The 16,408-nt window shown below is 53.5% G+C and overlaps 1 protein-coding gene across 1 annotated transcript in view; it reads right to left on the bottom strand.

The window, feature by feature from the left end:
- SMOC2 (SPARC related modular calcium binding 2) overlaps window positions 1–16,408 on the bottom strand; it is a 161,240-nt gene that overhangs the window by 34,908 nt on the left and 109,924 nt on the right. The window contains exons 8-9 of the mRNA XM_052645711.1: window positions 10,167–10,353; window positions 3,343–3,425 (exon numbers count right to left, since the gene is read on the bottom strand). Of these exons, the coding sequence (XP_052501671.1) occupies window positions 3,343–3,425; window positions 10,167–10,353 (270 nt within the window). The remainder of the gene's footprint in view (window positions 1–3,342; window positions 3,426–10,166; window positions 10,354–16,408) is intronic.

Genomic DNA, 16,408 nt, shown 5'->3' with positions numbered 1-16,408 from the left:
GGCCTTTAGCTGCCACATGGGGCTGTGTGTCTCTGCCAAGGAGAGAGGACAGGTGAGTTCTCCTCCTGGGCAGAGAGGCTGAGGTAGAACCAGAACAATGAGCTCCATCTGTGAGGCCGACCCTCCACACTAGCAGTCCCGCTGACTGAAGGCACGCTCTGTGCCTCAAAGTCAGCAAGGTCCCTGGGCAGACTGAAGTCTTCCAGTGTCGCTCAATACAGAAGAGCCAAAGGCCCAGAATAGGAAAAGAAAGGGCTTCCCAGGTGGCTCAGAGGTATAGAATCCACCTGCCAATGAAGGAGATGTGGGTTCAATCCCTGGGTCAGCAATATGCCCTGGAGAAGGAAACAGCAGCCCAGGTCTGTATTCCTGACTGGGGAATCCCAAGGACAGAGGAGTCTGGTAGGCTACAGTCCACAAAGCTGCAGAGTCAGACATGACTTAGCAACTAAACAACAACAACAAAGGAAAAGAAGCCCACTTAGCAGCTTAGTTTGCACTCTTTTCCAGGTGCTCAGGGTGCTGTGCAGGCTGGCGGGGGGGGGTGCATCCTGGGGTTCAGCCCCCAATCTCAGAAGGACCATGTGGGGCACTGGCTGGAGCCTGCAAAGCAGCACTGGGTGCCCCGGACTCCGTGGGAACACACGGGGAGGGCATCAGAGGGCGGTGTTCTCCCTGGGGAGCCATGTCCTCCACAGACAGCCAGGCCCGCAGGAGGGCTGATGGGCAGTGTCCTGGGCTCAGAGACGCCCCGCGGCTGTGAGCAGGTGATCGGCAGAGCCCTGAGGAGTGGGAGAGGCTGAGGGGCCCGGGCCGGCCAGAAGTCGGGTAGACAGATTATTCCAAACGCCACCGAGATGAATGCAAACCAGGCAGGACAGATCCGCAGGCGGAGGTGTGGCCTGACACCTTTGTGGGAAGTCCCCCTCGCGCGAGGTTTGGACTCCTCTCAGGTATGACAGTCATTCATGTGAGGCACGTTACAGGGTCAAAGAATAACCTCTGAGTCGAAACCACGGCCCAGGTCCCAGGAACTGACCCCTCCGGCTGGGCCATGGTGCCTCCGCAGGGCCAAGCACTGGCCCCCCAAGATTAAGTGACCACTTCCCCATAGTTAGTGTGAGCCTGGAAGTCCACGCTCTGTCCCACACAGCGTGTGGACGAATACTTGGCAGTCAGCAAACCACCGAACCAGTGAGCTGTGCATGAGGACAGTATCCGTCTGGCTGGGAAAGTGAGTGACCCTTATTGGCTGAAACTTAATAAAGCTGCTTAAAATGAGAACCATGCCTTTTAAGAAGAAAACGCATCAGCATTGGGCTGAGAAGTGTCTGCCTGCCCACCATGGTGCTGTATTATTTTGGATACCGTTTTCCCCTCTTGACAAGAACAGCCTCCATCCAGGAGTTATTTTAAGACCTACTTGTTTTTCCCTAATAAGGATAATTATCTTCAAAAAAGCAAAATGATTAAGTGGTCATGAATGGTGCACTCCCAAACATCCACGATTGCAAAATAAGCTGACCTTTCCAGGGTTTGCGTAAAAGGGCTTGCGTGCCCGGGACTCGGGCTTCAGGGCAGGGCTGGGAGGGCACCTTCGTGGTGGCAGCCTGCCCGCCCTGTTCCTGTCAGCGGGTGGCGCCCTGCTCCTTTCGGCGGGCGGGTGTGGTCTCTGCTGCTCTGAGAGCACCCCTTCCTGCAGGTCTCCCTGAAGGGCTGGGTGGCCTGTCTCTAGGTGGTCCATCTGACCCCCACACGAGCCCACAGTGACGTCACTTAGTGTTTCCCAATCTTGAGGGTCAGTGGTCCCCAGAGGATGGATGACCGCTCCAGCCTTTCAGCCTGGAGTCCAGCCCAGGTTCCAGGTACCGGAGTCGCCAGGCACAGCCCCCAGGAGGAGCCGCAAGGGGCGCGTCTGTCTGTCGTATGAACTAAGGAAGGTCTAGGTCCCTAATGCAGACCAGAGCTTGACCGCACATTCATTAATGGCATTGACATTGTAAGGGCAAAAAGCACACACAGCTTGAGATGGACGTAAGGCAGTTTCAGATTATCAAAAAGAAAAATGAGCCCCTCAGAGACAAAGAGCAGATGGCCTGAAGCTTCAGCGGCGTGGTTAAGGCGGGCCAAAGGGCGGACAGCCGCGTGACGAATGTGCAGACTCATTCTTCCCTGGTAAGAAAACATGCCGTCCACTGGCGCTAAACCAGATTTCAGGCAAGGGAGGGGGCTGGAGGACACCCCCGGGCGCCCCTCCTAAGGCCGAGACACGCACACATAAGGCATCACCCTAGGCATCTTCTTCAAGGGTGTCTGCACCTTCAGGGTCTCTCTTCCTTCCCTTTCTCACCATCCCCTCACCCTGCCCCAAGATCCAGGAAGCACCCTCATTCACGAACGTGGCACCCCGGCTAGCACTCACACAGAGCCGTGATGTCAGAGGCCCCACCACCTGCCCTGGAAGGAAGGTGAGGTGGGAAGTGGTGAAAACCTGAGACCAGCGGCTTGGAGTCAGCACCGGGCAGCGGGCGCAGTGGTTCTGACACAAACCGGACCAGGTCCCGCCTTCCCCGCCTCCTGTGTCCAGCGCCTTTGTTCCAGGCGTCGTTGGCAGGGTACAGAGGTGGTCAGATGACCCTCCCGTCTTCTCTGCCTCTGCTCACGGGCAGAGAAACATCTCTTTCAGAATCTAAAACTCTCTTTATGGATTCAACGAATACACATCAAGCAAGGGCGAACACAGAATTTTTCTAAACAACAAGCTATCCAGACCGCGTGTAAGACCAAGATCCAGCACACACCCTAAAGGAGAGGTGCCGGAGAAAAGATTCTCATGGTCTCTGAGGCTTTGATGAAACAGACACCGTCTGGAGGCATTTAAGGGGAAAAAAAGAAGACGGAAATGAGACAAAACAGCAACAAGCTTCGCAGCATCCTGCCGAAGCTGCTGAGCCCACCCCCGACGCAGGAGCCGGGTCTCTCACCCCACAGTCTCATCAGACAAGCTGCACGGCGGCAACCCAGCTGGGAGGCCATGCCCCTCAGCCAAGTTCAAGTGCACCTCAACACCTGGAAGACCCCCGTCCAGGCGGGACTTCAAGTTAACAGTTGACGTCACCCATTTTGGTGTCTCATAGACGCTCATAGGATTTTTGATGAAAGAGAACAGCCATAAAACATTTCAGTGAATGCTATTTGTAATAATTACAAGGTTAAACACTGCCTCTCTTAATTTGAGATCATTCTTCACAACCAAACTCGCTTGAGCTCCTTCCCCTCAAAACCCGCAGGAAAGTGCAGAGCAGCGGCCGGCGAGCCCAGCCCAGCCCCGGGCCCACTCACCTTGGAGCTGGCGGCTCTTGTACAGGTCCCGCGTTCTGGCAGGATGAGCCCTGGCCGTATTGTCGCATTTCGGCTGCTCGTACCTGGTAGGAGGGAAGGAGAGAGACCAGCTGGTTTGAGACTCTGAGGCAGGCTTGCCCCGGGTTCCTGCTCACTCACACAGCAGGCTTCCTGGGCCCTGGGACACATGGGGTGTCCGGCCATCACTTTGCAATGTCTGGGAGGACCTTTGGTGACTTTGCAACAACTTAACGTCTTCTTCACAGCCCATAAGGACACACACAACACCCCGGGCTCTGTCTCTCCATCCCATCTCTGCAACACGTCCTGTGCAGGGGACACACCGCCCGCCCAGGACCAGGCGGGCAGGGGTCGGAGGAGGGGATACGCCGGCATCGGCACCAAAGTGGGGGCGGGGGCGCAGGCACTCACCCCCACCCCGGAGAAAGCAAAGCCACAGAGGGAACCTCAGGACTTTAGAGGGACGCAGCACTCAAGGACCAGCACATCCCCAGCCTCGCTCACAAAGCTGCAAAAGGTTGCCTCCCTCCATGTCCAAACAGTAGAAGTAAGAGCTCCGTTCTGGCCCTTCAGAGCTGACAGGAACTGGGGGGCCCTGGCATCGAGCAGGCAGACAGGGTGGCTGCAGGTTACTTCAAGTCAGGAAGCAGGCACTCAGGGGACCCCAGAAAGGACCACAACTCTGCACTGACCTGCCAGGTGTGTTCCAGACCCCGGCCCAGGTGGACAGCTTGTGAGCATCCCCCGAGCATCCCCCGTGGGGCCTCCCTCCAGGCTCTACATAAACGCCCCTCAAGGGGAGACACGGGCAGACCCAGGCCACCCGGCTCGTGGGGTCTCTGACAGTCCCCAAGGATGCCTGTGAGAACCTGCCCTCCAGGGCACCTGAAGGAGCCACGGGGGTCAGGAAGGCTTCCCGGAAAACATGAACAAGTCGGAGCAGGTCGGGGGTGGGTGCGGGCGGGACAGTTGGATTCTGGGGGCCGCTGATTCTCAGGAGTCAACAAAGCCCCTCAATCCTCTCTCCTCCTGCAGCCCAGTGTCCTGCCCACGCTCTCAGGAGACACAAGGTCACGCTTACTTCGCAGGGTATTTCGGACTCTTATTTCCCATATTCCTGTCCTCCTACCCGAGAAAATGAAAAAAGAATGAGATTTCTCTCCAAACGGAGAGCTTCTCAGAGGCCCTGCCTGGGGCCCAGGGAGCCAGCTGGCCATGAGGGGCGCGTCCAGCCCGGCTGAAACACAGCCAGGGAGGGCTCCGCGGGCTCCTCCGGCCCTCACACTCTGAGCGGCCTGTTTGATACCAGAAAACCTAGCACCCCACTCACGCAAACTTAATATGCCTTTTCAAAAAGTTGTTTTTGAAATTAAAGCATTCCCGACACACTTTGGGAAACAGTCACATTATCACGTTTTCACCAAAAGCCATTAACACACATTCTTTGAAATGCAGTGGAGTTCAGTGCAGTTGGCACTGAAGTCATGTCACAGGAAAGTGAACGGGGGTGAAGGGACCTGTTACCCACCTGGTGTCCCCTCTCACACCTGTGGCTGTGACAGGCAGGTGAAAGCCAGAAATTCACCAGGGGGACATTCGAGAAAGAAATTTCATAACTGAGAGATGGCTGAGGGCTCACTGTTATGCCTGTTCCATCTGGGGAAACTGAACCCATGCTCAAGATTGAACGGCTGTTTCAGACTCCAGGTGAGTATCTGTGAGGCTTGGGAGGTTGGCATTGGTACCCACACCAGAGCTGACACCTTCACAGCCAGCAGCCCATGAAACGCCAGCTCCAGGGAAAGGACATGCCAAGCCCCAGCTCCTGACCAAGCAGGCACAGCTGGGGCCAGGACTCCCAGGGAGGCCGACCAGCCAGCCACTCCTGGGACGTCTCGCCTGCGAGGACCTCAGGCACGGGCTGCTCTGTGTGTTAGGATGTTGACTTTTAACACAAACCGTGTCCAGCCTGCGAAAGGCTCAGAGCCAACACACGATAAGAAACCACGTCACTGCCAACTCCATTCTGAATCTTGAACCTCAAAGCAGCCTGGGAACTAGCCACACTGCACGGTCATCCTGGTTTGGCTCCACATTTGGGCAGGACGTCTTAAGAATCCTAGCACTGTGCTTACATTAAACCATGTATGTTTAAAGGGCAACATCCCGCTCCTTTTAGAAGAATACCGCTCAGTCATCTCCGACTCTTGGCGACCCCATGGGCTGCAGCACGCCAGGCCTCCCTGTCCATCACCAACTCCTGGAGTTTACTCAAACTCAAGTCCATCGAGTCAGTGATGCCATCAGCCATCTCATCCTCTGTCATCCCCTTCTCTTCCTGCCTTCAGTCTTTCCCAGCTTCAGGGTCTTTTCCCATGAGTCAGTTCTTCGCATCATGTGGCTCAAGTACTGGAGCTTCAGCTTCAGCATCAGTTCTTCCAATGAATATTCAGGGTTGATTTTCTTTAGGACTGACTGGTTTGCTCTCCTTTCTGTCCAAGGGACTCTCAAGAGTCTTCTCCAAAACCACAGTTCAAAAGCATCAATTCTTCGGCACTCAGCTTTCTTTACAGTCCAACTCTCACCTCCATACCTGTCCACTGGAAAAACCGTAGCTTTGTCCATAGTGACCTTTGTTGGCAAAGTAATGTCTCTGCTTTTAAATATGCTGTTTGTCATAGCTTTTCTTCCAAGGAGCAAATGTCTTTTAATTTGCAGAAACAACAATCTCAAGAAACAGAATCAATGCCTTTGAAGACTCAAAGAAAACCTGTTGTGTTGACATCCATCACCACACTTTTCAATGGTGTTTATTTTAACTTATTTTATGTAAAAGAAGAACATCTCTTGATCGTCTGGTTGCCCATCAGATCCCAGGCTCTCTGCCAGGGAGAAATTCGATTTCACATTCACATGGCCAGTGAGACGTGTGGGCCTGCGAGCCGGGAACAGGGCCCTCAGGCAGTTAAGAACCACCTTCAGCCTGATGCCAGGTAGACAAACCCCCATCCGCCGTCAAGAAAGTGGAAGAGAAATCCCTTGGTTCTGGGTGCTAACGTAGCAGCTGGCAGTCAGCCTGGTCCATGCTTAACCCGATAGCTCACGCCGGCTCTCCCCACCATCGGTTAGTGACCAGGTGGGAACCCGCACCTCCTCCCCGATCATATCCCACCACGCGGGGCCTGGGCTCACACAAGGGCCCGGGATCCAGCTCGTGGGGGACCGGGATCCGGCTGCCCTTCACAGTAGAAGCAGGGCTGTGAGAGGGCGGGGGAGGCTCACACATAGGATCAGATATGCCTTAAAGCTGATGATTTTGATGGACTTCCCAGCATGCAAGACTCCCTCGAAATCAGTTTAACCCAAATCCATTTTCCTTGCTACTGATGAGTTTAGCCATAGTCATATGATCCAATTATGGCCAATAATCCATGAATTAAATCCACTAAGGGACTTTTGGAGAAGGAAATGGCAACCCACTCCAGTATTCTTGCCTGGAGAATCCCACGGACAGAGGAGCCTGGTGGGCTACAGTCCACGGGGTAGCAAAGAGTTGGACACGACTGAGCGACTTCACTTTCAAGGGGACTTTTAGGAAAGGTGATTTGGCTCCTGAGAGAGATGGGCTGTGTGTCCTCTGAGAACATGGTGTCTGAATGAGATGACGGGATCCCTAAAGCTATCTTGTGACCACGTGGGGCGTCTGTCCAAGGGCAGTCACAACACAATGAGGACGTGAGAGGAAAGTTTTGGAGACTCCGTGTCCTCGGTGGTGTCACAAAGATACAGAATCCACTGAAAGGAGATTCTTCCATCTCTGCACCTCTTCTTTAGATTACACTGTCCCTCGCTGTTTACACCCATTTGTAAGATTTATCGCTACTACAAATGAAGAGCTTCCTAATCCACACAGCCCATCTTGTGGTCAAAACTGAACTAGATCCTGGCTCTGAGACCTGCAATGTGGGGGCCACATTCACCCCTCCAGACTGCCACCTTACCCCAAAGACAGCATCAGCTTGCTCCTCAATTCCTCAGGACCTGACTAAAACATCAACATTCTGGGGAGCCCCCAGCCACTCCATGGAAGTTACACCCCAACATTCTCTCTCTCCATTTCCTGTGTGTTTTCTTCCAGCACAGCGGTCAGGGGCCAGCACATTGCTCACATTCAGCTCATCTGCTCACGTGTCTTGTTTACTGTCCCTTTCCCTCCATCAGAATGGAGGCTCCGTGAGGCCCAGACTTTGGTCTCTTTTGTTCCCTGTATGTCCCCTAGGATGGCACCTGCAGCGTCGAGAGATTCAAACGTTTGGTGAATAGAAAGCGAATGGATATAGGGTGGGGGCGTCTCAGAGCTTTCAGGGGTGATACAGGGCGGGGGCATCTCAGAGCTTTCAGGGGTGATACAGGGCGGGGGCATCTCGAGCTTTAAGGGGTGATACAGGGCAGGGGTGTCTCTCGGAGCTTTCAGGGGTGATACAGGGCGGGGGCGTCTCAGAGCTTTCAGGGGTGATACAGGGCGGGGTGTCTCTCGGAGCTTTCGAGGTGATACAGGGAGCTGGCTTCTCGAGCTTTCAGGGGTAATACAGGGCGGGGGTGTCTCAGAGCTGTCAGGGATGATACAGGGCGGGGGCGTCTCGAGCTTTCAGGGGTGATACAGGGCAGGGGCGTCTCGAGCTTTCAGGGGTGATACAGGGCGGGGGCGTCTCGAGCTTTCAGGGGTCGCACCCCTTCTGTGCTGAACTCTGTCACAAGTACAACCCGCACTGCGTGGCCTTGGGTGCCCTGGGGTGGCCCCGTCCACACCTGGGTGCTGACCGCTGGGGCCTGGTCTGGCCGGGTGGAGTGAGGGGAGGCACACCGAGGAACCCCAGGGAAGGCCTCCCGTGGTGTCAAGAAAAGCCACACCGTGTTGTCAGGGCCACGTGATGCTGCTGGAAGCCAGGATGGAAGCGAGGCGCAGAGCGAGCTGGTGAATTGGAGATGGAGAGAGGAGGAGACAGAGAAGAGGCGGGCAGGACCTGCGGACCACCGCGGCCGCCACTGGAGGAGCCCCACGGGTGCCCCCAGCAGGGCGCGGGGCCCGCACGGGACCCCACTCTGCTCGGCCACGTCACTGCCTCGACCCTGATGGTGTCAGGGTCGCGACAGTCAGCATCAGGGAGAAAAAATAAACGGAGCGCAAACGGGAGAAAGCCCACACCTCTGATCTGAAGCATCTTCTCCCCAGGGTCTAATCTAAGTCTGCTTCTTGAAATTCAAAGAAGAGGGAGTCCCTCGCTCCTGCAGGCAAACATAGGGGAAATGAGAACGTGGTGCTGGGCTCTGACAACATCTGGGCAGAATGAAAGCAGGCTGGATGCTTGTGTTTCCCGTCCAGTCGTAAGGTAAGTGTTCGCAGGTTCTGAGGGACAACGTGCTGAAGCTGACCTCACCCTGTGGGCCCATCTGCACAGGCCTGGCCTTGACAGGCTCAGGACTCCACTGGCCAGTGCTAAGGGAACTTCCAGTGGCTCATGCAGCCCAGCCTGGGGAACAAACCCCCCAACTTAATGCACTGTCCCCAAGCCAGAGTGTGAAGGGTGTGCAGACGTCACTCTCCAAGAAAGGTTTCTCAGAAAAGAGCTCTCCCTGCAACGCACACGTGCTTAGGAACCAAAGGAGTGATTTCACACACAAAACTGCGGGAAGATGTGTGTCCTCTTCAGGTTTGAAACCATCTCCTACAACTGCGGTGGAGGGAACCCTGGCCCCTGTCCTGGACACCCCCATCCCCACGGCGGGGCCCCCACGGAGCCTGGCCTCTCCGATGAGCCAGACAGGCCCCAGGCGTGCCTGGACCTTCCCAGCAGGAGACAGCAGCTGCTCACCGTCCCTCCAGCTCCCGGAGTCGTGTGGTGTCTCCCTGTCCACACACACGGCAGCCACACTTGAGAAGCTGGGGAGGTGTCAGGAGACACAGGAGTGCTCACGCCAGGGCTGCTGGGGCAACCAGGGCTCACGTCCCTGTATGTAGAAGCTATTTTTAGGGGCGTCCCTGGCGGCTCAGATGGTAAAGAATCTGCCTGCAATGCAGGAGACTCAGGCTCAATCCTTGGGTCAGGAAGATCCCCTGGAGAAGGGAATGGCAACCCAATCCAGTGTTCTTGCCTGGGAAATCCCATGGACAGAGAAGTCTGGTAGGCTACAGTCCATGGGGTCACAAAAGAGTCGGACACAACTGAGCAATTAACACATAGAAACTACTTCTATACCAATGTATGAGAAATCAAAGGTCAAGTCACATAACCAATAGCGGCAAAAACCCCCTCCCTCACATTCACACCCTTCCCAGGACCAGGGAGCAGAGCGTATCTTGGTGCTGTTACGAAATGACTTGCTTTGCTCAAACTCACACAAAACATGAGCGAGTAGGTTGGGCTTTGTTTCGAACCTTGACCTCAGCACTCTTTCTTTTTAGCTGTAACTTCAGGACACAGATACCTCTGGGCTACAGACAGCCAACTGGGCAGCCAGCCCCTTCACCAAAATCACGGACTAAAGAGGCTGAGGCGACGAGGGACACACTCTCAGCACCCGCCCAGCCAGCCCGGACGTCAGAGCCATCCTCCCTGATTGCAGCCTGCATGAACAGGATGGGAGCACACCCTGCCTAAAGCGTCAAGCTCCGGTCCTGTCCGGGGACGCTCTTCCTGGGCCTCATGCCCACGGGCGTTAACACCGCACTGAGCAGCAGGGTGAGCTCGGGCCTCAGGGCCTCGAGTCCACGGCGGGTGGGAGGCCTGCGTTCCAGAGCTTACCTGGTGGACGTGCCGGGGATGGGGCGGCCGGTGTCCACCAGGACGCACCAGCAGTAGCCCGTGGACGGGTGACACTGCACCGGCTTGTAGAGGCCGCCGTGGGCACACTCGGGGATGACCACGTTGTCGTTCTTGGGCTGCCTGGCCTCCTCCAGGGCCGACTGCTGCTCCTGGTCACACGAGGACACTGCAGTGGGGAGGAGACGGGAGTGAGTGCCCGGGAGACGGGGTGGGGCTGGCCAGCAGGGTCCCTGCGCTGCTGTGGCCGGCAGGGTGGACACCTTCCACAGGGATCTGATGTCCCTGGGCTCCCAAGGCCACGGATGGGACCCGGACCCCAGCGACAGCCACAGCCCTCTGCTCTGGGTCCCCAGATGGAGAGAGGGCTGGCAGGCACCCAGTCCAGGGCCACTGAGTCCCCCCAAGAGGGTCCCAGGCAAACATCCCCCGCCGCCGTGCCCTGCCCGAGGGCTGCCTGAGGCCAAGTCTGCAGCGTGATCAACCCCAGAGGCTCCACTGCAAAAGGGCCGCATGCCCGGAAATCGGTCAAGAGGAAGAGGCGTGCCTAGTCAGGGCAGCGTCATGGGTGGTGCAAGGGGAGTGCTGAAGCTCACCCGCAGGAAAGCTAAACAGTCACTCAATTCTAAGAACAAGCATTTCAATGCATAGGGGCTTCTGTCTTCCAATGTTAATAGATTCAGTTTCTTTTTTGCATTTAGACGTGAAGTAACTTAGACCTAGGGAATCCCTGGCTTGGGAAGATTTCCTGGAGAAGGAAACGGCAACCCACTCCAGTATTCTTGTCTGGAAAATCCCACGGACAGAGGAGCCTGGCAGGCTACAGGCCATGGGGTTAGAAAGAGTCAGACATGACTGAGCAACTAAACCACCACCACTGATTTAGATCCACCTTCTGCCCCGAATAGTTGACAGAGAATGTCTGAGAAGCATTAAAGGAGTCCGTTTTGCTCAGTGATCCTCAGAGGGTGATGAACTTGAGTCAAATAAAATAAAAGGTGAAGAACACTTTATCCCTCACTAGAAATCCACACGAGGTTTGAAATGTAATCCAGAGAACACTTGGCACAAGACATTCTAAATGTTCTTGTTCTGCCACATAACTGGCATCAAGAGTTCACACCCGGGAACTAAGCCTTCCCCTCACTGCTGGTCAAGAATTCCAATTGCGGTGCTCGTTTCCAATGTCTCTCCTGGGGGTGGGGCGTCTCTGAGCTCGGCCTCAGAGGCAGTCATCTGGGACTGACCTCCCACTGCACGAGCCCGCACCCTGGAACCCAGGGTGACCACAGGTCAAGGTTTTATCCCAGGACAGGCTCTCCTCACCTGAACTGTCTTCTGGGACCGAAAATGGTCTCTTTTGCTTTCATATTTCTCCATAAAAGGAAAAAGAAAACAACCAATACATTGAATGGATGTGTTTTAAATAAAATCTTTAGAGCAATTTTCTGCCTAGAAAGTAACTTTCCACAGTCTTAACCTGCTTTGAAATGAACTAACTACAGTTGACGGGAATTTTGTGCCTGTCAATGTGACGTCAAACAGGTGGGAAAGCTTCCCAAAGCTGGGAAGGAGTGTGCTTGTGGGAGCGCACTGCCGTGGCTGCAGGCAGGGGCCTGGTACTCAGCAGGAAGGCCCCTGACCCAGGTGATGACACAGGGGACACTGTCCAGGTGAGGGAGGTGAAACACACAGTGTGGCCCAAAGACCCTGTTCCATGAAGGCTGGCTCCTACCTTGATTGTTTCTCCAGCCCTTAATGGAGAAGGAACTGGCACCCACTCCAGTGTTCTTGCCTGGAGAATCCCAGGGACAGGGGAGCCTGGTGGGCTGCCGTCTATGGGGTCACACAGAGTCGGACACGACTGAAGCAATTTAGCAGCAGCAGCAGCAGCCCTTAAGAAAGGTCTGGCATACCACAGGCAGACCATAAATCTATTGTGAGATAACTCATAGTGACGGCATCATTAGTTAGAAAACCACCTAGATTTATCTTACTCTAGTAAGTCCGTCTGCACCGTGAGGACAGTCACACATGCGACTGTTGTGACTGGTCAGCCTGCAGACTGTATCAGCAGATGCTGCTGCGGCTGGACCCCGGCACCCCTGCTCACGTCCACAGGTGAAGGTCACCTGTGGGTCCCCCCTTGCTCCCACTCAGAGGCACGCATGGAGCTTCCTGCCAGGCTGACCTCAGCCTCCTGGCGATGGACAAGGAAGGTGGGGGCTGTATGGCCATGAGTCCAGGCTGAGGTTCTGTAGGGTGAGCACGGAGCCGGGGGTGGGGCTACATCTCACAGGTGTTCTGCAGCATTTAATGAGCAAGAGGGCGGGGGAGACAGGGGCCCTTGGATGAGGGCTTGAATTTCTGTTCCTAATAGCAAGCACCTTGGTCCCCGAGACAGAGAAGACTTCGGGTCCTCAGCATCGGTGGAGGAGGCCCAGGCACTGCCCTGGCCACGGCCATGGTCCTTAGGGCAGCGTGTGGTCTGTGAGCATCCGGGCTGCAGGGGCTATGGGGACCCTGAGCGGTTGGCCACCGCCTGCTCCCCAAGGCATCCATGCAGCTCCATTAAATTCCCTTTGACTTTGACTATCCGGAGGTGGATATTTTTGAGCGGAGGGTCTGTAAGTTAAGAATCTTAACTAACAGAGCTGTGACTGTGAAGCAGGTCAGCATCGGGATGGGGCGCTGGTTTCCATCGAGTGTCCCACTGCATTGCTCAGCACACTCGGCACGTGCTGGTGGACAGGCGTCTCACTCGGCACCACTCCAGGTGCTGACCTGTCCGCGCAGCAGATGCTACTCTAATTTCAGCTCATCGCTAATAAATACAAGCAATGAATGCCGCTGCATTTCTTACAACAGCACCACCCACTTTCTTAAAAACGTCATCCTGATTGCTTCCTTTAATCCCTGTACTTTTCTGTAGATTCTAGATTTTGCCCGGCAAATAGTTGTTCAGTCGCCCAGCCGTATCCAACTCTTTGGGACGCCATGGACTGCAGTACACCAGGCCTCCCTATCCCTCACCCACTTTAAGTTTGCCCAAGTTCAAGTTCATTGCAAATAGATAGATACATAAATCAAACCCACCCCTGTGTTACACGGTTATCTGAACAAGGCATTGGCTCCAACTGTAAGTGGGAAACATGTGGAATCAAAATGACAATGACTCGTCTCGCTTTCTAAACTGACACATGCATTGCTTTAGATCAGATCGAGGCGGGAACCCAGAAGGATGCAGGCAGAGCCACGTGTTTTCAGAGGCAACTGGGTCCTGCTCTTAGCAGTCCTTGGAGCGGCTGACCCGTTCCTAACTGGAGCCCCACACTCAGGAGGCTCAGCTGACGCAAGGGCTTCTGTTCCAGAAAGCTCTCCTGGAAAACACATTGCTTACGTTAACGTTCACTTGGCCCTTTTTCAGAAGTTATATTAGTGAACAGAATTTATGGTGTGATTGTCTGGGCACAAAATGCGTTTCATGCTCCATCCAAGGACATGCTGTATCTATAGAATGGGTTCTGGAAAATTCTTGAAATGGCCCTTTTGAGGATTTTACATCATATTTGAAGGCTCATCGTAAGCAAAGTAGGATTGATTAAATTGACCACCTCTTAAAATTTGCTGAGACTGTTGTAAAATATGGAAGATATTATTGCCAAGTCAGAAGAGATTTGTGTTTGTTTATATAAACATCCTGGCTGAAGTTAGAACTGTTAACTTATACAATTTTATTTGGTAAACCTGGCTCTGTGTGGGGAATTCGTTTCTCCTATGGGAGAAATGCAATTACATTTTATGGCCATATGGAAGGAAGTAGATCTTCTTTGGTCAAACTCACGATGGCCCAAGGGAACCGAAGCTAAAGGGTGTCCCGCCTCACTGTTTAAAAACCGCCCTCCTCACTGGGACAGCCGAGCTCCGCCCCTTCTGGTTCCACGGGGGCCACACAGGATGGCAAAGGGAGGATGCTCCTGGTGGGGGGGGTGTTCTCTCAGCACAGACGCCCTGCTCTGCACAGGACACCAGCTGCCCTGATGGAGGGAGAGAGAGAGCTGGCAGAGGGACACAAACCAGCTGGGCATCCGGCACTGGGGGCTTTCAGTCCCGAGACCCGGGGACCAGGACTCCAGGGCACAAGTCCCAGCCACGTTTCGGAAAATCACCAGTGAGGGCCCGCAACACAGGAGGGAAGGGGGACTCACAGGGCAGGAGGAACGGAGGACTTCACAGGGCAGGAGGAAAGGGGGACTCACCGGAGGAAAGGGCAGAGAATGGGGGAATTTTTAGAGAAACTGGAAATGAGAGAACCGATTAATGATGGAGGAAATAGGAAAGAAGGAAGGAGAGACGGTCAAAAGGAACTGGCGGCGTAAGGGGGAACGGGCTGCAGACCACGTGACGGTGTGCGTGAAGGCAGAGGCTCCTGCTGCCGGCCGATGGTCCAGGGCCACAAAGGGGACCAAGGTTGCAGTTTACAGTGATGACCTCACTGAAAGTTAGCTTTGAATCCATGCCAAAGGATGCCCATCAATGGATGAAAATGAACTTTGAGATTCTGGAAATAATTCAGCAAGAAAACAAATGACCAGCGCTCACACACTTCAAATTATAACGTCCATTTTAGTGGGCCCGATGAAAAGATCTATGCTCTCTCTCCTGTTCAGGCAAGACTGGGTGTGCTCAGGATGGTACGGCCATAGCGGTCCTTCCTACTCAGAAGGGCTTCTGCTACACAAGCTTCTCGTACACGGAGTGTTGAGGAGCTCATGTGTGGAGGAAGAATACGGAGAGAAAAGAGAACGCAGTGTAGGAGGAATTTCAACATGAGGGAATTCAGAGAAAGGCAAGGCCCTGTATCTTTCGAGCAGAACCGCTCGGAGAGAGGTCTCCTTCGAGAAGTTTGTCGTGGCAAGGGAAAGCTGAGAGATTATTTAGAACTGATGATTGGGTCAAAGAAAGGTTTTCTTTTTCTTTCCCTGGTGAAAGAAGCCTGAAACATACTTTGAGGGGAAATTAAAGAAAAAGATGTTGCAATGAATGAGGTTCTCATTCCTGGAGAATTAGAAATTGAATAGAAAACACGTGAGACCTTGAGACTTTTCTGCACCAGTGTCCTGTCTTACAGGCAAAGGTCAAGTTCTGGGCTAGGAGACAGACTCTGGTTGTTCTCTAGCCTTGAATTACTAGCCTTATGAACTCCAGCAAAACTCTCACCTCACAGATTCCATACCCCGTACCATGCCTGTCTTGCCTGCCTCTCAGTCACCGTGGCTGCTGGAGTAATGCCTGCTAAGTGGCAGACTTCTGGGACACTTTAAGGTGTTACTAATAATGAGCAAAAGTTTAACATAGCCCACCCAACAACAACAACAACAAGTTAGACACAGAAGCACAAAGAGTAAAAGGTCCTGTGAAGAGCCAGAGTCATAACCCAAGAGAAAACTTTGTGTGTATTTAACATCATAAATGTTTTTAAACCACATCTTTTTCCTATAACTTCTTGTTTCATTAATACAACACCCAGGCTTATGCTATGCTGTCCTACGCACCTGAACTATCAAGTCAAGGTATATAACGAAGCCTCGGGTAACAGATGAGAATCAAAATGGATCAGACTTCAGCTGCAGGTTCTGCGAATCTTGTGTCTGGTAACAGAGGGCTCTGCTCAAATTTCCAAGTTATATGTGTGATTCATCATGCCACCAGATCTCAACATTCTCTACAAAAGGATAGCTTTCCATTTGGTGTATTAAATCCATTCTCACCTGAGCCTTGGCTTTGCAGACATCTCTCGATGGCTGTCTTCTTGTTCCAGCTTAACTAACCTCCTGATGGTACTGTTCACACACGAACATGTGTGAACTCCTGACTATAATTATGGTGACTGTGCTGTACTTTCTTCTGTGGCAAACGTGACTCAAGCTTCTCTAGCCCCAAGCAGCTGCGTTTGTGCCTTCTCTGATGCTGCGAACTTGTCGACGTTTCTGGTTTCGACGTCCATCTCCTGGGTTCCTCATCAGATTTCGAGCAGACTTCTGAGATGCACTTAGCACTTTGGAAATAGTCTGCCTCAGTATTTTTTCACATATATATTAGACTAGAAACACAAGTACAATTCCAATTTGCTTATATCAGTTCTAACAACTCATATAACAACTCTGTATTTTTAGAAAGCTACTTCTGTAAATTTGGTAGAATGTCCATTAAAATTAGTTTAT

The sequence above is a fragment of the Budorcas taxicolor genome, chromosome 9, assembly GCF_023091745.1.
Source record: "Budorcas taxicolor isolate Tak-1 chromosome 9, Takin1.1, whole genome shotgun sequence".
Classification (NCBI taxonomy): Eukaryota; Metazoa; Chordata; class Mammalia; order Artiodactyla; family Bovidae; genus Budorcas; species Budorcas taxicolor.
The sequence above is the reverse complement of the archived record's forward strand: the minus strand, read 5'-3'. Positions and strand labels throughout refer to the sequence as shown.